This window comes from Girardinichthys multiradiatus, chromosome 3, assembly GCF_021462225.1.
Source record: "Girardinichthys multiradiatus isolate DD_20200921_A chromosome 3, DD_fGirMul_XY1, whole genome shotgun sequence".
NCBI lineage: Eukaryota > Metazoa > Chordata > Actinopteri > Cyprinodontiformes > Goodeidae > Girardinichthys > Girardinichthys multiradiatus.
Genome location: NC_061796.1, coordinates 33,995,592 through 34,011,267, shown reverse-complemented (window position 1 = coordinate 34,011,267; position 15,676 = coordinate 33,995,592). Strand labels below are relative to the sequence as shown.

At 37.2% G+C, this 15,676-nt stretch overlaps 2 protein-coding genes and 1 long non-coding RNA gene across 4 annotated transcripts; 2 read left to right on the top strand and 1 right to left on the bottom strand.

Annotated features, from left to right (window-relative positions):
- The first annotated feature begins 914 nt into the window (after positions 1–914).
- Positions 915–6,175, top strand: LOC124866340 (persulfide dioxygenase ETHE1, mitochondrial-like). 2 transcript variants are annotated; one of them, XM_047362089.1, is made up of 7 exons: positions 915–1,460; positions 2,168–2,312; positions 3,773–3,921; positions 4,118–4,247; positions 4,594–4,683; positions 5,163–5,261; positions 5,348–6,175. In XM_047362089.1, the coding sequence occupies exons 1-7, from the start codon at positions 1,251–1,253 to the stop codon at positions 5,392–5,394; spliced, it is 870 nt and encodes a 289-aa protein (XP_047218045.1). In that variant the 5' UTR covers positions 915–1,250; the 3' UTR covers positions 5,395–6,175. The 2 variants fall into 2 exon arrangements, with proteins under 2 accessions (XP_047218045.1, XP_047218044.1); XM_047362088.1 differs by having other exon boundaries at positions 916–1,460; positions 5,145–5,261.
- Positions 5,957–8,072, bottom strand: LOC124866341. The gene is made up of 2 exons (XR_007037780.1): positions 7,648–8,072; positions 5,957–6,952 (listed from the first exon to the last, which is right to left on the bottom strand). It is a non-coding gene; the product is annotated as an uncharacterized LOC124866341 (long non-coding RNA).
- A 680-nt stretch (positions 8,073–8,752) lies between these two features.
- Positions 8,753–13,535, top strand: ethe1 (ETHE1 persulfide dioxygenase). Its single transcript, XM_047361477.1, has 7 exons — positions 8,753–8,866; positions 9,558–9,702; positions 10,928–11,076; positions 11,250–11,379; positions 11,599–11,688; positions 11,774–11,890; positions 12,667–13,535. Exons 1-7 carry the CDS (start codon positions 8,834–8,836, stop codon positions 12,711–12,713), a joined length of 711 nt encoding a protein of 236 aa, XP_047217433.1. The 5' UTR covers positions 8,753–8,833; the 3' UTR covers positions 12,714–13,535.
- The last annotated feature ends 2,141 nt before the right edge of the window (positions 13,536–15,676 follow it).

Here is a 15,676-nt window from a genome sequence, read left to right as displayed (position 1 = left end):
ATTATCAGCTGTGGAAAAAACAAAACACAAAATGATAATGACAATAATAATATTAAAAGCAACTACATCAGTTAAGACTCCATGTCATTTTCTTGATAAGGCATTACAGGTGAAAAGGCATATGATATATCCTCTGCATTTTCTGGTTTACTGAACATGTCAATTTGATTATCATAAGGAAGGACAGAAAGATAAAATGAGAAAGAAAATGTGTTGATACAGGCAGATTATTTAAAGACAACATTTTCAGGCATCAACATTTTTCTTTTTTTCTACACTGATTCATGTCATATGTTGGACTAGAGGCCCTAAGCATTTCATTTGGGTCCCACATCTTGTTAAGCCCACCACAGATACGTACATGTCTGGGTTTTATTTTTTGTTGGTGCATTTTTTCAGCATTTACAACTTGTTTTATAGTTAACCCTTTAACCAACATTAGCAAGGTGCAACAAATTTTATTATCCGACAAAGATAAGTTCAGTTGTTTATTTATAAAAAAAGAAGTAATGTTTAAATAAAAAAAGTAAAGGCCTGTAAATAATATTTCGGATTCTTAAAAGCATACATGTACAATATGTTGAGTTATATGAGTTTCTATTATAACTTTTAACGCTGGAAGCAACTCCACAATCGTGGTCAATAAAACCCCAAATATGCCCCACTATATTCCTGGTCTGGGTCTGGAAGTAGAACGCAAATCAGATGAATAATTAAACTAAGTCAATTTAAAGCTTTAAAACCCATCCTATAAAACTTACCTAAAAGACTTTGGCAATAAATATATGTGTGTGCGCGTATGCTTGCCTGTTTATTTTGAATGAGTATGCACATTCAGCTTTGGTTTCGTTTATGAAACCGTATGATACGTTTGTCACGTACGCCATGTTGTATCTGCGTGGCTTGTGAACGCGCCTGGGAGCTGGTTGCGCGCGACAGTTTACATTGTTGACCTAGCTTCTAAAAGCCGGGCGGGCTGTGAAGGATGTTGGGCAATTAAAGCGGACAAATCCCGATTTTGTTTCTTTATAGCCTAAATACTGTGTATAGTGATGGGCGCGGCGCCTGTAAAAATCTGTAAACGCACTATGAGCAGATAATGATAGGTCATGTTTTTTAGGATCTGTTTGTGTCTGCAGCACTCCGAAGTGGAACCTCAAAATCTTAACCCGTACAAGCTTCAGGTTCTTTGGTGCTTAACTGGTTAGTGGTTATCCAGTCGAACCTAGCAGCTGAGACAGACATCGACAATGTGCTCAATATTAACCAAGGTAAGACCCATTCATCGGGCTGTAGCCCTGTCGCTTCGTCTCGGAGCCAGCAGCGAGTGCTCGAGGTATGCGGCCACCCAGAGCAGGCGCCTCTCCCGCGGCGTGAATTCTGTCGTAGATCCGCTGCGGATCAACGCCAGGTTTTACTGCTCCAGGACGGCGAAGACCGAAGGACTGCTCTTCAGACAAGTAGGTACACGTTATCGTCTGTCTGAGTTAATTTGTCCTTATGTTAAAGGGGACACGTTTTGAAAATGTTTAACCTTCAAAATTGTATTTCCCTTTGGGATTAATAAAGTATTTTTGAATTTGAATGGTTGCTGTGAGAGAACAGCAACAGGAAGCGGTGGGATTCGCAGTTAGTTGTGTTGTTGGTATGTTAAAACCGAATCTAAGCAGGTGGTTGCTGAAATGTGCTTTATAAATAAACTTGCCTTGCATTAACCGTGTTTACACACACAGCATACCCGCATCAGGATGACGTCGCAGTTTTTGTGTAATTTTTTCCTCAAACAGTGATAAATGTCTTTACAGCTAAATAGACCTCACAGTAAAAAACAATTCAAACGTTAACATTTGCTGCTTCTTCTCATTGACAGTTCACATATTTGCATTGCAAGTTCGTCCAAAACACTATTTGTCATGTATGTAAAGGCTCAAGTTTTTGTCAGTTTGTGGTTTTTGGGGAAATTTGGGAAATGCTTGACACGTAAAAACAAGTTAAAAGGCACGCATTCACTGCTCCTCGCCACAATTTGCTTTCTCTTCTCTTTTTTCTTGCACATATACACACATTATTTGATGAAGATAAGCAGGACGTGAAGTAGGTGACCCTTTATTGCCTGTTGGCAGTAATTGTAGAGTAACGCCTCTTCTCACATGTTTTTCCTGTTTAGCTGTTTGAGGTGGAGAGTTGCACCTACACCTACCTGCTGGCAGACACGAAGACCAAAGAGGCTATTATAATTGATCCTGTGCTGGAGACAATTGACAGGGACCTAAACCTGGTGATGGAACTGGGGCTCAAGCTGACACTAGCAGGTATGTTTGTGTGACTAAGCTGCAAAATACATTTTCTTTGCGGTAAAAATCTTCTGTCTTCAGGAAATGGGCAGAAACCTCCCATTTAAAAATATTTTTATGAAAAGTGTGATTGTATTGTCACATTGTTACTATCTAAGACATCAGACATTGTCCAATTCAACCCTTCGTCAGTTTATACCCTGTTTTCTACCCCTAAGCAAACATTTTTCAGCAATCTACACCATTGCATATCAGCTTATTTATCTTTGTAGTCAAGTATTTAGATGAATTACGGAGGTAACGTATCATTATAAATCATAAACAATTGCTCTAGCATCACAAAGATTAGAACAGACTAGAATAGGTTTATTTGACAGGGGCTTTGTACATTAATAGCATTGCAGCAAATGCACCAGTTAACCAAAAGGCTACTTTTCATTTGCAGGCCCCAGACGAGAGAATAATTAAAATAAAAATATACACAAAAGACACTGAATAATATTCTACTAAAGAAGCAAAAAGGCCAAACATACCAACATGTAGTTAAAATATTCAACATCTAAACATATTGCTGGACAAGAGGATGACAGGAACAGAAGCAGTGGGACAAGAAAATAATGTCAAAGTGATAATGTTAAAGTCGGCACACCTGATTGTCAATAAACCAGTGTTGTAGATATATTTGAACAGGCTTTATGATGCTAGTTCTCTGGATGTTCACTGGAATGTGCAGCTTTGACTGAAAAGGGATGCTGAAAGTACACTGAAACAATGCATTTCCTTCTTGCTGCACCTCTTGTTAGTCAATATGGATTGGTTCTAATATTTACAATCTGGCTAAGTGGAGGAGATGACCATGAATAATTTAACTGAAATGCATTTGAATATTTTGTAATGTTCTCACAACCTCATAAGTCAGGTCTTTTATAATGCTGTACGGTGGTGAAACTAATGGTTTCTTGTCCAATAGTTTGATAGTTTGTTTATACAGAACTTCTCATGGTTTAAGTGTAGTTGTATTAATCTGTGACTTACTTGCCGGCATAAATAGGTGTGACCTTGTGAAACGGAATATTTCAGACACTTTTTATCTTTAGAATCTATTCACATCCCACAGGCTCAAGTAATACAAGTATAACGAGCTGATATTAGCTGGTTAATCAGTTGGGGTATATGCTTTGTTCAATTATCCTGTCAGCTGCTTAACAGACACCAAATAACCCTCAACAGAGCCACAACCACATTTCTGTTCAGTAGACTGAGAAAAATAATGCAAGTTATTTTCAATCCTCTGTTGTCAAAGCAGGTAAGAAATGTCCCCCTGACTGGTATAGCTTGAAGCATAGTCTGCAGTGAATGTCCCATGGTCTGGTACACAATGACCTGAAAAAGAAACATAAAAGCGGAATGACGTCCACCTGTCCATTTCTATATGTTAACGTGTATTTTATTACCGTTTTTTTTTTTTTTTCTGGTAGTAAACACCCACTGCCATGCAGACCACATAACGAGCTCCGGGTTGATGAAGAAAAGAGTTTCTGGTTTGAAGAGTGCCATCTCTAAATGGAGTGGTGCCTCTGCAGATATCCTGTTGTCAGAGGGCGACAAGCTCGCCTTTGGAAAACACGTAATAAGGCTATGAAACTTTTTACAATTGTTTTTTTCTCAGAGTAGTGCAGAGATTGGTATGAGGTGTAAAATTAGCTTGTCAGCTTTATATTACTTTCTTTTTCTTTGTAATGCAGCCGTTGCTCTATAGCTGGAAACATTTCAGTGACATCGAACATGCTCTGAGCTGAATGTTATCTTCTTCTCCACTGTAGTACCTGACCGTGAGAGAAACACCAGGACACACCGACGGGTGCACAACCTTCGTGTCAGCAGACGAGAGCATGGTTTTTACTGGGGACTCTCTGCTCATCCGAGGCTGTGGCAGAACAGACTTCCAGCAGGGTAGGCACATTTCATGACTTTATCTTGCATAATGGAACTGTCAATGCATAAACTGAGTTTCTCAATCCTAGTTCTCAGGGCACCACTTTCTGCATGTTTGGAAGAAGCCTTTAATGAACCATTTGAGTATGGACTCAGATACTGTGTTAATTGCGATCTTAATGAAAGGGAAAACTTGTAATGTTGTTAAGTAAGCAAAGCAGGAGGTGTTAGGTTATTTTTTAAAACATGAAATTTTTTTTAAAGCTTTTATGTAAACTTGAACATTAAATATTTTGTAACGCCCTCATTGTTTCTACTCCTGCATAATGCTAAATCTTTTGCAATTGTCAAATTTCTCTTACAGGTTGTGCAAAATGCCTTTATGATTCCATCCATGACAAGATCTTTACGCTTCCTGATAACTGCCTCATCTACCCAGCACATGACTATTTAGGTTAGTCATGCACCTAATGTTTACAATTACATAACAAATTATGATTTGTAATTGTTTTTAAATATTTAACAAATTTTTAGAGGATTGTTTTACTAATGCATTAAATAGAATAATAAGATACATTAGAATATAACTTAAATAATGAATGCCGTATCCAAGCATATTAATGGAAAATTGAGTGGAAGAACTGTGCTGTGCCCCCAGCAGTCAGTTATGAGAAACTAAACTTTGAGCATTTCCACATTAGCTATAAATCATTACTGTAAAAATGAACAGAAAAACAGGGCTTACTATTATGAATCTATGTAACATGTAGGTTACATTTTTAAATATGTTTTATGTATGGTCTACTTTACTGAAATGGTTGAGTATTTTCTAGTTGATCAGTGGGGTTCTAAGTTAAACCTATACCACATACGTCCTACATGTCATACTGGGCTGTATGTGTTTCTGTGAATCAGGTCAGACTGTTTCCACAGTGAGTGAAGAACGCAAGTTTAACCCTCGCCTGACAAAGTCCAAGGATGAGTTTGTGGAGATCATGAACAACCTGAATCTCCCAAAGCCGTTTAAAATAGGTACCAAAACAATTTTGTTTCACAGTTTGAACATCAAATTGCAACACTACACTGCACATCTTTAATGACTTCTGTTTTCTTTGTAGATATTTCAGTACCTGCTAATCTAGTTTGTGGACTCCATGGACTCTGAATGCCTTGTAGAAAAAAAGCATGTTTATAAAGTAACAACAGAATGATTCACACTCAAAATGTTTGTTGTAACCACGACAGCTTACCATAAAGTGATTTAATTGTTTGTAACTTATGTATTTGAAAATCTGTTATCATTTGTTGTGCAGCTACTGATGTAACTATTATTGCGCTTAAAATAAAAATGTAATAAAATCTAATTTGATTGTTAAAAAAAATATAACAATGCTTTTGTCTGACAGAACAGTTTTTGCATTGTGTTTGAGTTGAAAGTTTTCTGTACTGTGTACAACTATAATATTAAGAGTTGTAACATGATTGAACGAATGAATAAATGAAGGTGAATGTTTCAACTAAGGGAAATCAATGCTTTCAATGTATGGTTTAGTGTTCATGTGGCATTGTTTTAGGTGACTTCCTCCACATGGCCTATTCAGTAATGCTGTACTCTTTTACTAATAATTTATATGTATATTATTTTATCACCCACACTGCTACCAGTCCCAATATTTTCAGGATTGTTTTCCATCAAAAATAATAAAGGAGTTGTTTTTGTGGCAGAACATGTCAGACAACCCTGCAATGGCCTTTGCTCCTGTATAGAAGACCATCTAGTGATATTTCTGTCATATAGCTAGATGTAGAAGACCAATGCCAATAAACTGTTCAATTGTAGGATTTTCGGGTTTTCTGATGTGCTGCTTTCAGTTCTTTGACTAAACGACTGTAAGCTGTGATAGTTTCTGAGGCCAGTATCAAAATAAAACTGTTTTCAAATGAAACTAACATTTCAGTTGTCATATTTGCAAGAAACAATTCACAGGTTGTACTCAATGGAAAACCGCTGTGATCATGGTAAAAAGAAAGCACAACTCTTAGTTACAAGGTTTCACAGTGGCATGCCAAAGTCTAAAAACGCATATCATTTCTTGTTTTGCTTCTTGGCAGCGAAACAAAACAAGAATTTTAATGTGCAAATGTTCTGAAGGTTTTCATATGTATACTGTTAATATTTTTTAATGTGGTACATTCAAATATTTGAACCTATTTGGGAATTCAAATGTATATATGTTAATAAATAACCTTTAGACACATTAATTGGAGAATTAGAAACAAAACAATATAATGCCCTTGTGCAGTTACTTTTTACTAATATTTTATTTGGTTTAGAGTTCCCATACAGCTGGCTGTAAAACTAACCCCAAAGCATGATGCTACTATCACCGTGCTTTGCAATTGGTACAGTGTTCTTAGGTTTGACAACTCCAACCATACTTCAGGTAGTTCAGCAGTATTTTGTTTATATAAATGTTGCTTAGCAAGTTGTATTTTGGAGATTTTACATATTTTTGGATATTAGATCACTTTTATTGGCAAATTCTGTTGAGCGCCTTCAAATTTGTTGGTTTCCAAGCAGTAACACTGGCTTTTTAAGCGTAGTCCATTATTGTTCAATAGGGTTAAGGTCGGAGACATTCCTAATGCATACTGCTAGTTTTCTTTAATGATTTCAAAGCCAGTTTTGATTTGTGTTTGGCATCACTGTTCTGTTGGAACACCTCAATTTGACAAAATGTCAAATTATACAAGTATGATTATAAGGACAGAAAAGTTAGGGGCCCCCTGCTTATCCGCTCCCCTGCAAACCACTACCGTTCCCCTTGCTATGAGCAAAGATGGCATTATATATATCATTAGTTTTTATAGTGTATCACTTTTATCATAAATGGCAAATTTATAAATGATAATACAAAACAATTAAAGGTGGTGCTTTAAATTGTTTTTATGTTAAAATCTTCCCATAAATAATTGAATTAGCACAGTTTTGAAACTGCTAGCTTTCTCAAACATTGGCATAGTCTGATACAGGTAATCATAACCTGAGAGTGTCCTTGATAATCATAAAAGTAGATCTAGTCAGTATGAGGGCAAAGTCGATGTGATTATCAGCGTCTAATAGGCATTATCCTTTCAGGCAGTTCGGCAGTATTTTATTTATATAAATGTTGCTTAGCAAGTTGTATTTTGGAGATTTTACATATTTTTGGATATTAGACCACTTTTATTGGCAAATTCTGTTGAGCACATTAAAATTTGTTGGTTTCCAAACAGTAACACTGGCTTTTTAAGCGTAGTCCATTATTGTTCAATAGGGTTAAGGTCAGAGACATTCCTAATGCATACTGCTAGTTTTCTTTAATGATTTCAAAGCCAGTTTTGATTTGTGTTTGGCATCACTGTTCTGTTGGAACACCTCAATTTGACAAAATGTCACCCATCTAGCCATTGATTAGCAGTCAAGTTGAACAATTTGATGTTACTCCTCTTCTTTATCATACTACCCATTTGGTTCAGAGTTCCCATACAGCTGGCTGTAACACTAACCCCAAAGCATGATGCTACTATTACCGTGCTTTGCAATTGGTACAGGTGTTCTTAGGTTTGACAACTCCAACCATACTTCAGGTGTAAGCCTACTTCATTGTGGTTAAGTAGTTCAATCTCTCAACCTAAATTCTATAATTGAATTTCTCTTACTTGTAATTCATTTTACTATAACATTATTATGTGTTATCTTTTACAGTGTGATTCTTCAGGGGTTCAGTATCTGTTCTTTTGTCTTTAACTTCTGTAAAGCCTGTTGTTACACCTGACTGTATGAAAAGTGCTCTCCATATAAAGTTTTAAGAACTAAACGTTGTCCTGCTTGGATTTTCTTCCTTTCCATCTTTGCGAAACATCTATAAGAAGAAAAAGTGATATATTTAATCATATAATACTAAGAACATGTCTAAGTAACTCTAATGTTCTGGTCCGAAGTCAGACCCATGATGATAAAACATGTACTTCAAACTTGCTTTTCCTTGCACAATTATCCACTTTGTTCACACACTAGCTCAGCTGGAGATGAGGCACATTAAGTGAGCTTTATAGAATAACGTGAGCATATCTGGTCTTGTTGAAACTCTTGGAGGATGTTGAGGGTTAATCCAGGACTGCAAGTGCTCATTGGAAATCAAGGCTGTAAACTTTATTAGGAACAATAGTGCAAACAAATACATATCTGCTTTGATATTGCTTTCAAACGCAGTATTAGTGATATTACATAATTTAAGGGTCCAAAGAGTATTATAAATGATTCTTATCAATCAATAATCAACAGCAGTTGCCTTTACAACCATAGTAGTAAACACCACGCCGTAAAGAATAAAAGTGAAGTAATTCTGACAAAGCAAATTTTAGATTATCATTGTGGCACAGCACATTGTAGGCCTAAGGCACCTGTGGAGATCACGTAGCTCCGATGACGTCAGGTAAGGTGGGCGTGGCTGAGATACTATATGTAGGCGGAAGAACCACAGCCGGCTCCGTAATTGGTTTACATTCCGAAGAGGGCGCATCTACTCCGGGCGTAAAGTCTGTAGTCGGGCGGCTCCAGGATGGCGAAGTCCGAAGCACCGATTTTCAGACAGGTATGTGTACATTTAAGCTTTTATTCTGGGCAAATATGTGATCAGTGCCACAGGTCTGAAAATATGATTTGTTTTCAGCAGTTTTAAGTTCAGCAGGAAATTGTTGATTTAGTCGTTAACATGCTGTAGGTACATAATAATTATCATTATACGACACTGTTTTTTTTAGATTAGATTTAATCCGATAATTATCAGACTAGCTTTGTGCGTTATACAGGCAATCTTCCTACCACTAACATTCATTACTTTGTGTTTTAGCCGTAAAAAAAGCTTACTGTAATTAGTGTTATCACTGCATCATCATGACATTGCAGCTGTCACTCAAGCTAGCGTGTTTTCTATTGTTACATCTAATCATATCTCTGAATGAATGTCCTGCGCTTCCTAACTATGGTAGGAACTATGGTCCCCTATCTGAGTTTTACTTCTGTTCAAATGCTTTATTGCAAATAAGAACATGCTGAATACAAATAGTTTCTATAAGTTGGTACAGAGTACCAACTAGGGAAACCTAACCTAAAAGGAGAAGCTTTGATCCTCTTACTTCTTCATCCTGATCTCTAAATTATCTTATCTGCTTCAGCTTCATACAATCCAACGTGGTCTAATGATGTGGAGAAAACAAGATGTATGTGATCCTCAACTGCATGATGCTGACTGTTGATATCGCACTCTTGTTTTTTCTGTTTAGCTGTTTGAGTCAGAAAGTTGCACTTACACCTACCTGCTAGCAGACAAAATCACCAAAGAGGCGGTCCTCATCGATCCTGTGCTGGAGACTCTCGACAGAGACGTGAAGCTTGTACAGGAGCTGGGACTCAATCTAAAAGTCGCAGGTATCTATGCAACCATGACTGGGTGAGGCGATGCAATTCTGTCTGGGCACGACTTCAGAAACTGTAGATCATCTGTGTTTTAATATTGCACATCTTTAATTGCTTTTAGCTAGATTAACCTCATAATCTCTAAGGTGTCATTTTAAATAAACCTCTACACATTTAACAAAGTTAAAGATACATTTCCCTAATCTGCTGTAGCACGTCACTTTCTTCTCCAGGGCATGAAAAGCAATCATGGGGCATGCCCAGTGGCAGATCTAGGAGAGGCAAGAGGTCTAAGTACGGGGGGCAATTCTGGTCCTCCTTTGGGAAGTATGAGAAAATCCCCTAATGTAAATAATCCATCAGTGAAACGTCAACCCCTGAAACAGAAACCCCCAATTTTTTTTTCATATCCAACCTCTTCATGAACAACTATTTAATTAAAAAGAAAACTAACTAGGGAAAAATGCTGAACCTTCAACAAATCACATGCGAGTGGCTTCACTCTGCCGGGTTGCAGACAGAAATGTGCCTGTGACACATCAGCGTGTGCGGCCCTGGATCGGGAGGCAGGCGGTGTTTGATGCAGGACCGTGGCTAAGGTTGTATATATAATTTGGGTGTATTAGTATTTAATTTGGAGGCTATAAGAGGCTTTTGGACAAACAAGCAATTAGTTTTTACAAGTATGATTATAAGGACAGAAAAGGTAGGGGCCCCCTGCTTATCTGCCCCCCTGCAAACCACTACCGTTCCCCTTGCTATGAGCAAAGATGGCATTATATATATCATTAGTTTTTAAACTGTATTACTTTTATCATAAATGGCAAATTTATAAATGATAATACAAAACAATTAAAGGTGGTGCTTTAAATTGTTTTTATGTTAAAATCTTCCCATAAATAATTGAATTAGCACAGTTTTGAAACTGCTGGCTTTCTCAAACATTGGCATAGTCTGATACAGGTAATCATAACCTGAGAGTGTCCTTGAGAATCATAAAAGTAGATCTAGTCAGTATGAGGGCAAAGTTGATGTGATTATCAGCGTCTAATAGTCATTATCCTTTCAGGCAGTTCGGCAGTGGGAGTGAGCAAACAGAAAATCAGCCGATATGGCTTTTAGGCCTTTCTCCTTCATTAAAATGTTAAAATATTCCCAACTCTGATTATTGGCAATAAATTACTTCTAAAAACAAAAGATAATGGAGGCCACTGTATGTTTTGTGTTTTTATGGTAGTAAACACCCACTGCCATGCAGACCACATAACCAGCACTGGGTTGATGAAGAAAAAAATCCAGGGACTGAAGAGCGCCATCTCTAAACACAGCGGCGCCTCAGCAGATATTCAGCTGTCAGAGGGGGATGACATCACCTTCGGAAAATATGTAAGGGGAGCATATTTTTTTTTTTCCTTGTTCTGTTAAGTTTTTTATCAGTATGTTGTAATTTTAGTTCTAATGCATGGTAGATAGTGAGACATTTTAGCTGATATAGCTAGCAAAATAGATGTAAGAGAAAATTCTGTCCAGCTAATATATGTTCTTTTTCTGATCTCCAGCGTCTGACTGTGAGAGAAACACCGGGACACACTAACGGGTGTGTAACCCTGGTGTTAGGGGATGGGAGCATGGCTTTCACTGGGGATGCTCTGCTCATCAGAGGCTGTGGCAGAACAGACTTCCAGCAGGGTAGGCATATGTCCTTTACTTGTCCTTGCTCTAAGGGAAGTTTTAATTCTTATATGTGTTATAAACACAATGGACACATGGGGGCAGTATTGCATTAAACAAATACACTTAAACAGTTCAGTTTTGAATTAATTTCTTCTAAGTTTGGATTCACTGGTTAAAAATTGCAAACAAGCCTTTGACTTTAGGGTTTAATTTTGGCCTTTTTTGTCTGTTTAGGTTCTGCTAGAAAGCTTTACCATTCAATCCATCAGAAGGTCTTCAAGCTGCCTGAAGACTGCCTCCTCTACCCAGCACATGACTACAAAGGTTGGATGAAAACCCACACACTTAATTTCTTTCTGTGTATATTTTAACTGTTTGTAACTAAGCTTTCTGTATTTGTGTTTATTAGGTCAGACAGTTACTACAGTCGGTGAGGAACGCAAGTACAACCCCCGTCTGACCAAGAGCTTGGAGGAGTTTGTGAACATCATGGACAACCTGAATCTCCCCAACCCAAAGAAAATTGGTACTTAAACAGTTACTAACCTACCATCATATCTGAGTGTTAGACACTGATCAGCCGTAACATTTTGAATACTTAGAGGTAAAGAAAGTCACACAATTGTAGTGGCTGGAATATATTTTAGAACAATAGGTGTGAGAGATATGACAAAAATATTATATCTCATTTTTTAAATGGTAAAATCCCAATTTTTCTCAACTTTACCAACAGAATGTCCCCTGTGTTAAGTAAGCCATTTGAATTATCAGCCTGAAAGGTTTCTTTCTAGCTTTTTATTGATGAGCAATAGATTGCTGCATTTGCACATTTAATACTTTTATTGTGAAGGTTTAAAAGAAGTTGTCTCAGTTCATCTGTTGCCTTGATGCTCTAACAAAAAGACTGGTCCAACTGCTCCAGGTGAAACGCACCTTATTGTTGTCTTGGCTTTCTTGCTGATTATTAGCAGACCATCAGGTAAAATGCTAATAATCCAAGCTGGTAACATTTTCACAGATTAACATGGACACATAAAGAATCTTTCTGAACACAAAACAAACTGAAGCTGGAGTCTGCAGCCCTGATAAGAAAGAGAAGAATCCTAACAACATAGTGTTACTTTAGTAATGATAAGTGGTGATGTGAAGTTGTTAAGCATGGGAATTAGTGAATAATTAGTGAACCTGTCAATATTAGAGGGTGGTTATCATTTTACGGCAGATTTCATACAAATAATGTCAAGGCTGATGTACAATTATAAACTCAGATTTCTAAAAACACAATTTCTTCTTCCTTCGCAGATATTGCAGTGCCTGCTAACCTGGTTTGTGGATTGCATGACTTGTGAGGGCCCAGCCGAACAGTGCGTTTTAAGAAATCCATTGAAATAATACTAAGGCTACTCATAATTACTTGTTTTACCAAAGTGTACTTTATTCTTTATTGAGTTTTAATTTGTATCTGTTGGAGTAGCTCTTGTCATTAGATGTGCAGATACTAAAGGTGTTTTTTAGTTGTTTCTAAAATAAAAATGCAAAAATATATATTTTTAATGTAAAATTATTCTGTGCAATAGTGGAGAAAAACATTATGACTGTTTTGTATGTGTTTGATTGAAATGTTAATTCTCCCCACGCTATGCAGTGTTGTTGTTTGCTAGGATAATCCTTTGTTGAAGGTTTGGTTTGTTATTTTAATGTACATTTTACCACTTCAACTGACTTCTTCCACACGACCTTGTCAGGGATTCTGGACTCTCCTAGCCTAACACACACACACACATTCACTATACGCAGAGTGTTAACAGCTGGGGCCTTTTTGCATAGCAGGAAAATAAACCTACACCATTTGCATTTGGAGTTTTTGAGGAACTTGTTTCTATTTGTGCTATTTCAGAAAATGCCACATCCATGCAGCTTTTCTTTTTAAAACTTGCGTACATAAAACAGTCTTATTTTTATTTGAAGGTGATCTATGTGGCGGTCAAATGTACTTATACATTGTTCCACTATATTTGTCAGCTATAAGCTGACCCAGTGCCTTTTTAACTGCAACTGAATTGGTGCAGATATTTTAAATGTAACTAAACTGAACTATTTAGCCCTTGTTTATGTGATTGTTGTGTATTGACACTATATGAATAAATGTCATTGAATTTCATGAAATTCAACCTTATATTGTTCCTGATTGTAAAAATGTCCATGATGTTTGGTTTTTAATTCGTTTCTAAAACATTCTATTTAACAATAAAGAAGAATGTGGGCTGGAGAAATCTGTAGGTGAGTGTTTCCTGAGCTCATGGAAGTTGAAACCTTAAACCCACACCACCCACCAGCTACCTCAGAATTTAAGACAAACAAAAATATTGGGCAGCCTTTTGTCTCTCTTTTCGTATTGGCTGATGTACACCTACATTTTTATTTATTTTTTAACACTGGACGTGCCTGTGAGATTGTTGTCACTGGCTGAAGGTATATTCATTCCCATGTAAATTAGTTCTATCTTATCCTGTTTTTTAGAAGCAGTGTACCAGCTGTCCGTTCACCAAGTCCTATGTTGCCCATCTGCCAGCACCCTTTTAGTGCCGCTGCAGCCATGCCACAGTAGACCTGCAGCACATTTTTTCTCACGCCTTCCACATGTCACTGGCAAGAATCTATTGCACTATCAGCTCATTGAGAAAAAGCTGTAAAGAGGCCAGTCAGGGTGATAAAAGTCTTTAGAGTGAAGAGAACAGATTTTGTCTGTTGGGCCTTTAAGAAAAGTCTATACATAGTCTTGAATGCAATCTGTGTGGTTGATTCAGTTTTCAGTGAGGATGTTTATGTCCTGTTTTAACCACAATGTAGTTTTCTCTCAGCAATGTTTCAATGTCACATTGCTCGGGTATTCAAGGGCAAGGTTATAGTAAAAATGTCAGACTTTGGGGCATTTTAATCTCCAGTGTACTGAGCTAAATATTGTTCTAGAAAAACACGAGTGTTCTTGTACAGGTCTAGGCTAAAATACATGCTCTGTGATAAAACTAGGAACTGTCTTTGTTGTATGTTAGTCAGCCCAAACAACTTTGACAAATAAACAGGGTTCTAGATACCTAAAATTGTTATGAAATAAACAAGAAACTTTCAATTGTTAAACCCATCATTTTTTTGAGATCCTATTATATATCTTCAATTGAATCAGAAGAAATTCAGTACCCAGCCAACATGTGTATAAGGGCCCCATGAGTATTGCTTGAGGATGCAGGGACTCACATTGGCCTTCCTATAACTCACTTGGGTTGACTAAATGCAACCCATATCAGTAAAACCAAGTGGGCAACCATTGTAGGTCTTACGTTTTAGCTGGGTTTCAAATGGGTGTCAACAAAATCTGTTCAATATTGGCTACATATCTGGAACCCTATATTTCCCAATTTATACTGAAGGTTGTCCAGTATCAAACCTGTATAGGAAATCTAAATGGGGACCTTATGTCACATTGACAACTGGATTTGCTATCCTCTTTCAACCTAAATGTTCCCAAATAATCTCTTGTCTACAGTTTAACACCTTGTGTATGTGAACTTTCTCTTTCCTTTTTGTGCCTTTTTGGTCCCTACTCAGTCACGTGCTCTTATGGCTAACAGCTAATGGAAATCTAGTTTTTAAGACAATTTGAATCCTTCATGGAACCAAATACAACGATTGTTTTATACAGAAATGTTGTGGTTGACGTTGTCCAGCAGACAGTCACTGACTTTATCCACAAAAAGTGAAAACCACAAAACTACACTGCTAAAGAAGATGTTCACAGGGTAGCATGTCCGAGGATTTTACAGGAAAGTTGAGTGGAAGAAAAAAGTCTGCTACAAAAAAGGTGCACAAGCAACAGGAATAATTGCAGGCTTGATAGACTTGTAAAACAAAGCCCATTTAATAGTTATGGGGAGATTCACAAGGCTTGGGCTGCAGCTTGAGTCAGTGCTTCATGCTTAAATATGTCAATGATGATATCTTGCGATTAACTCACATAACAATGTCCTCACTGCACCCCTTGAACTTTAGCATCCAGGCCATTAAACCCCATATTACATGTGGGCATGAACTGAAGTCCAAGTCTAGCCGCCAGACAAATGTATTACTGACATGCAGAGCGTGAATGCATTGCATAAATATAATAGCCAGACAAACATTGCATCAAAGCAGTCCGTTGAGATTGCAATATTGCACATGTTGATTTTGCGATGACAAGTGTGATTGGATGTATTGTTCACCTTTTTTGAAAATCAATTTTCAGCTGGTCTTTATTAGTTCAGGCGTATTATTGGAA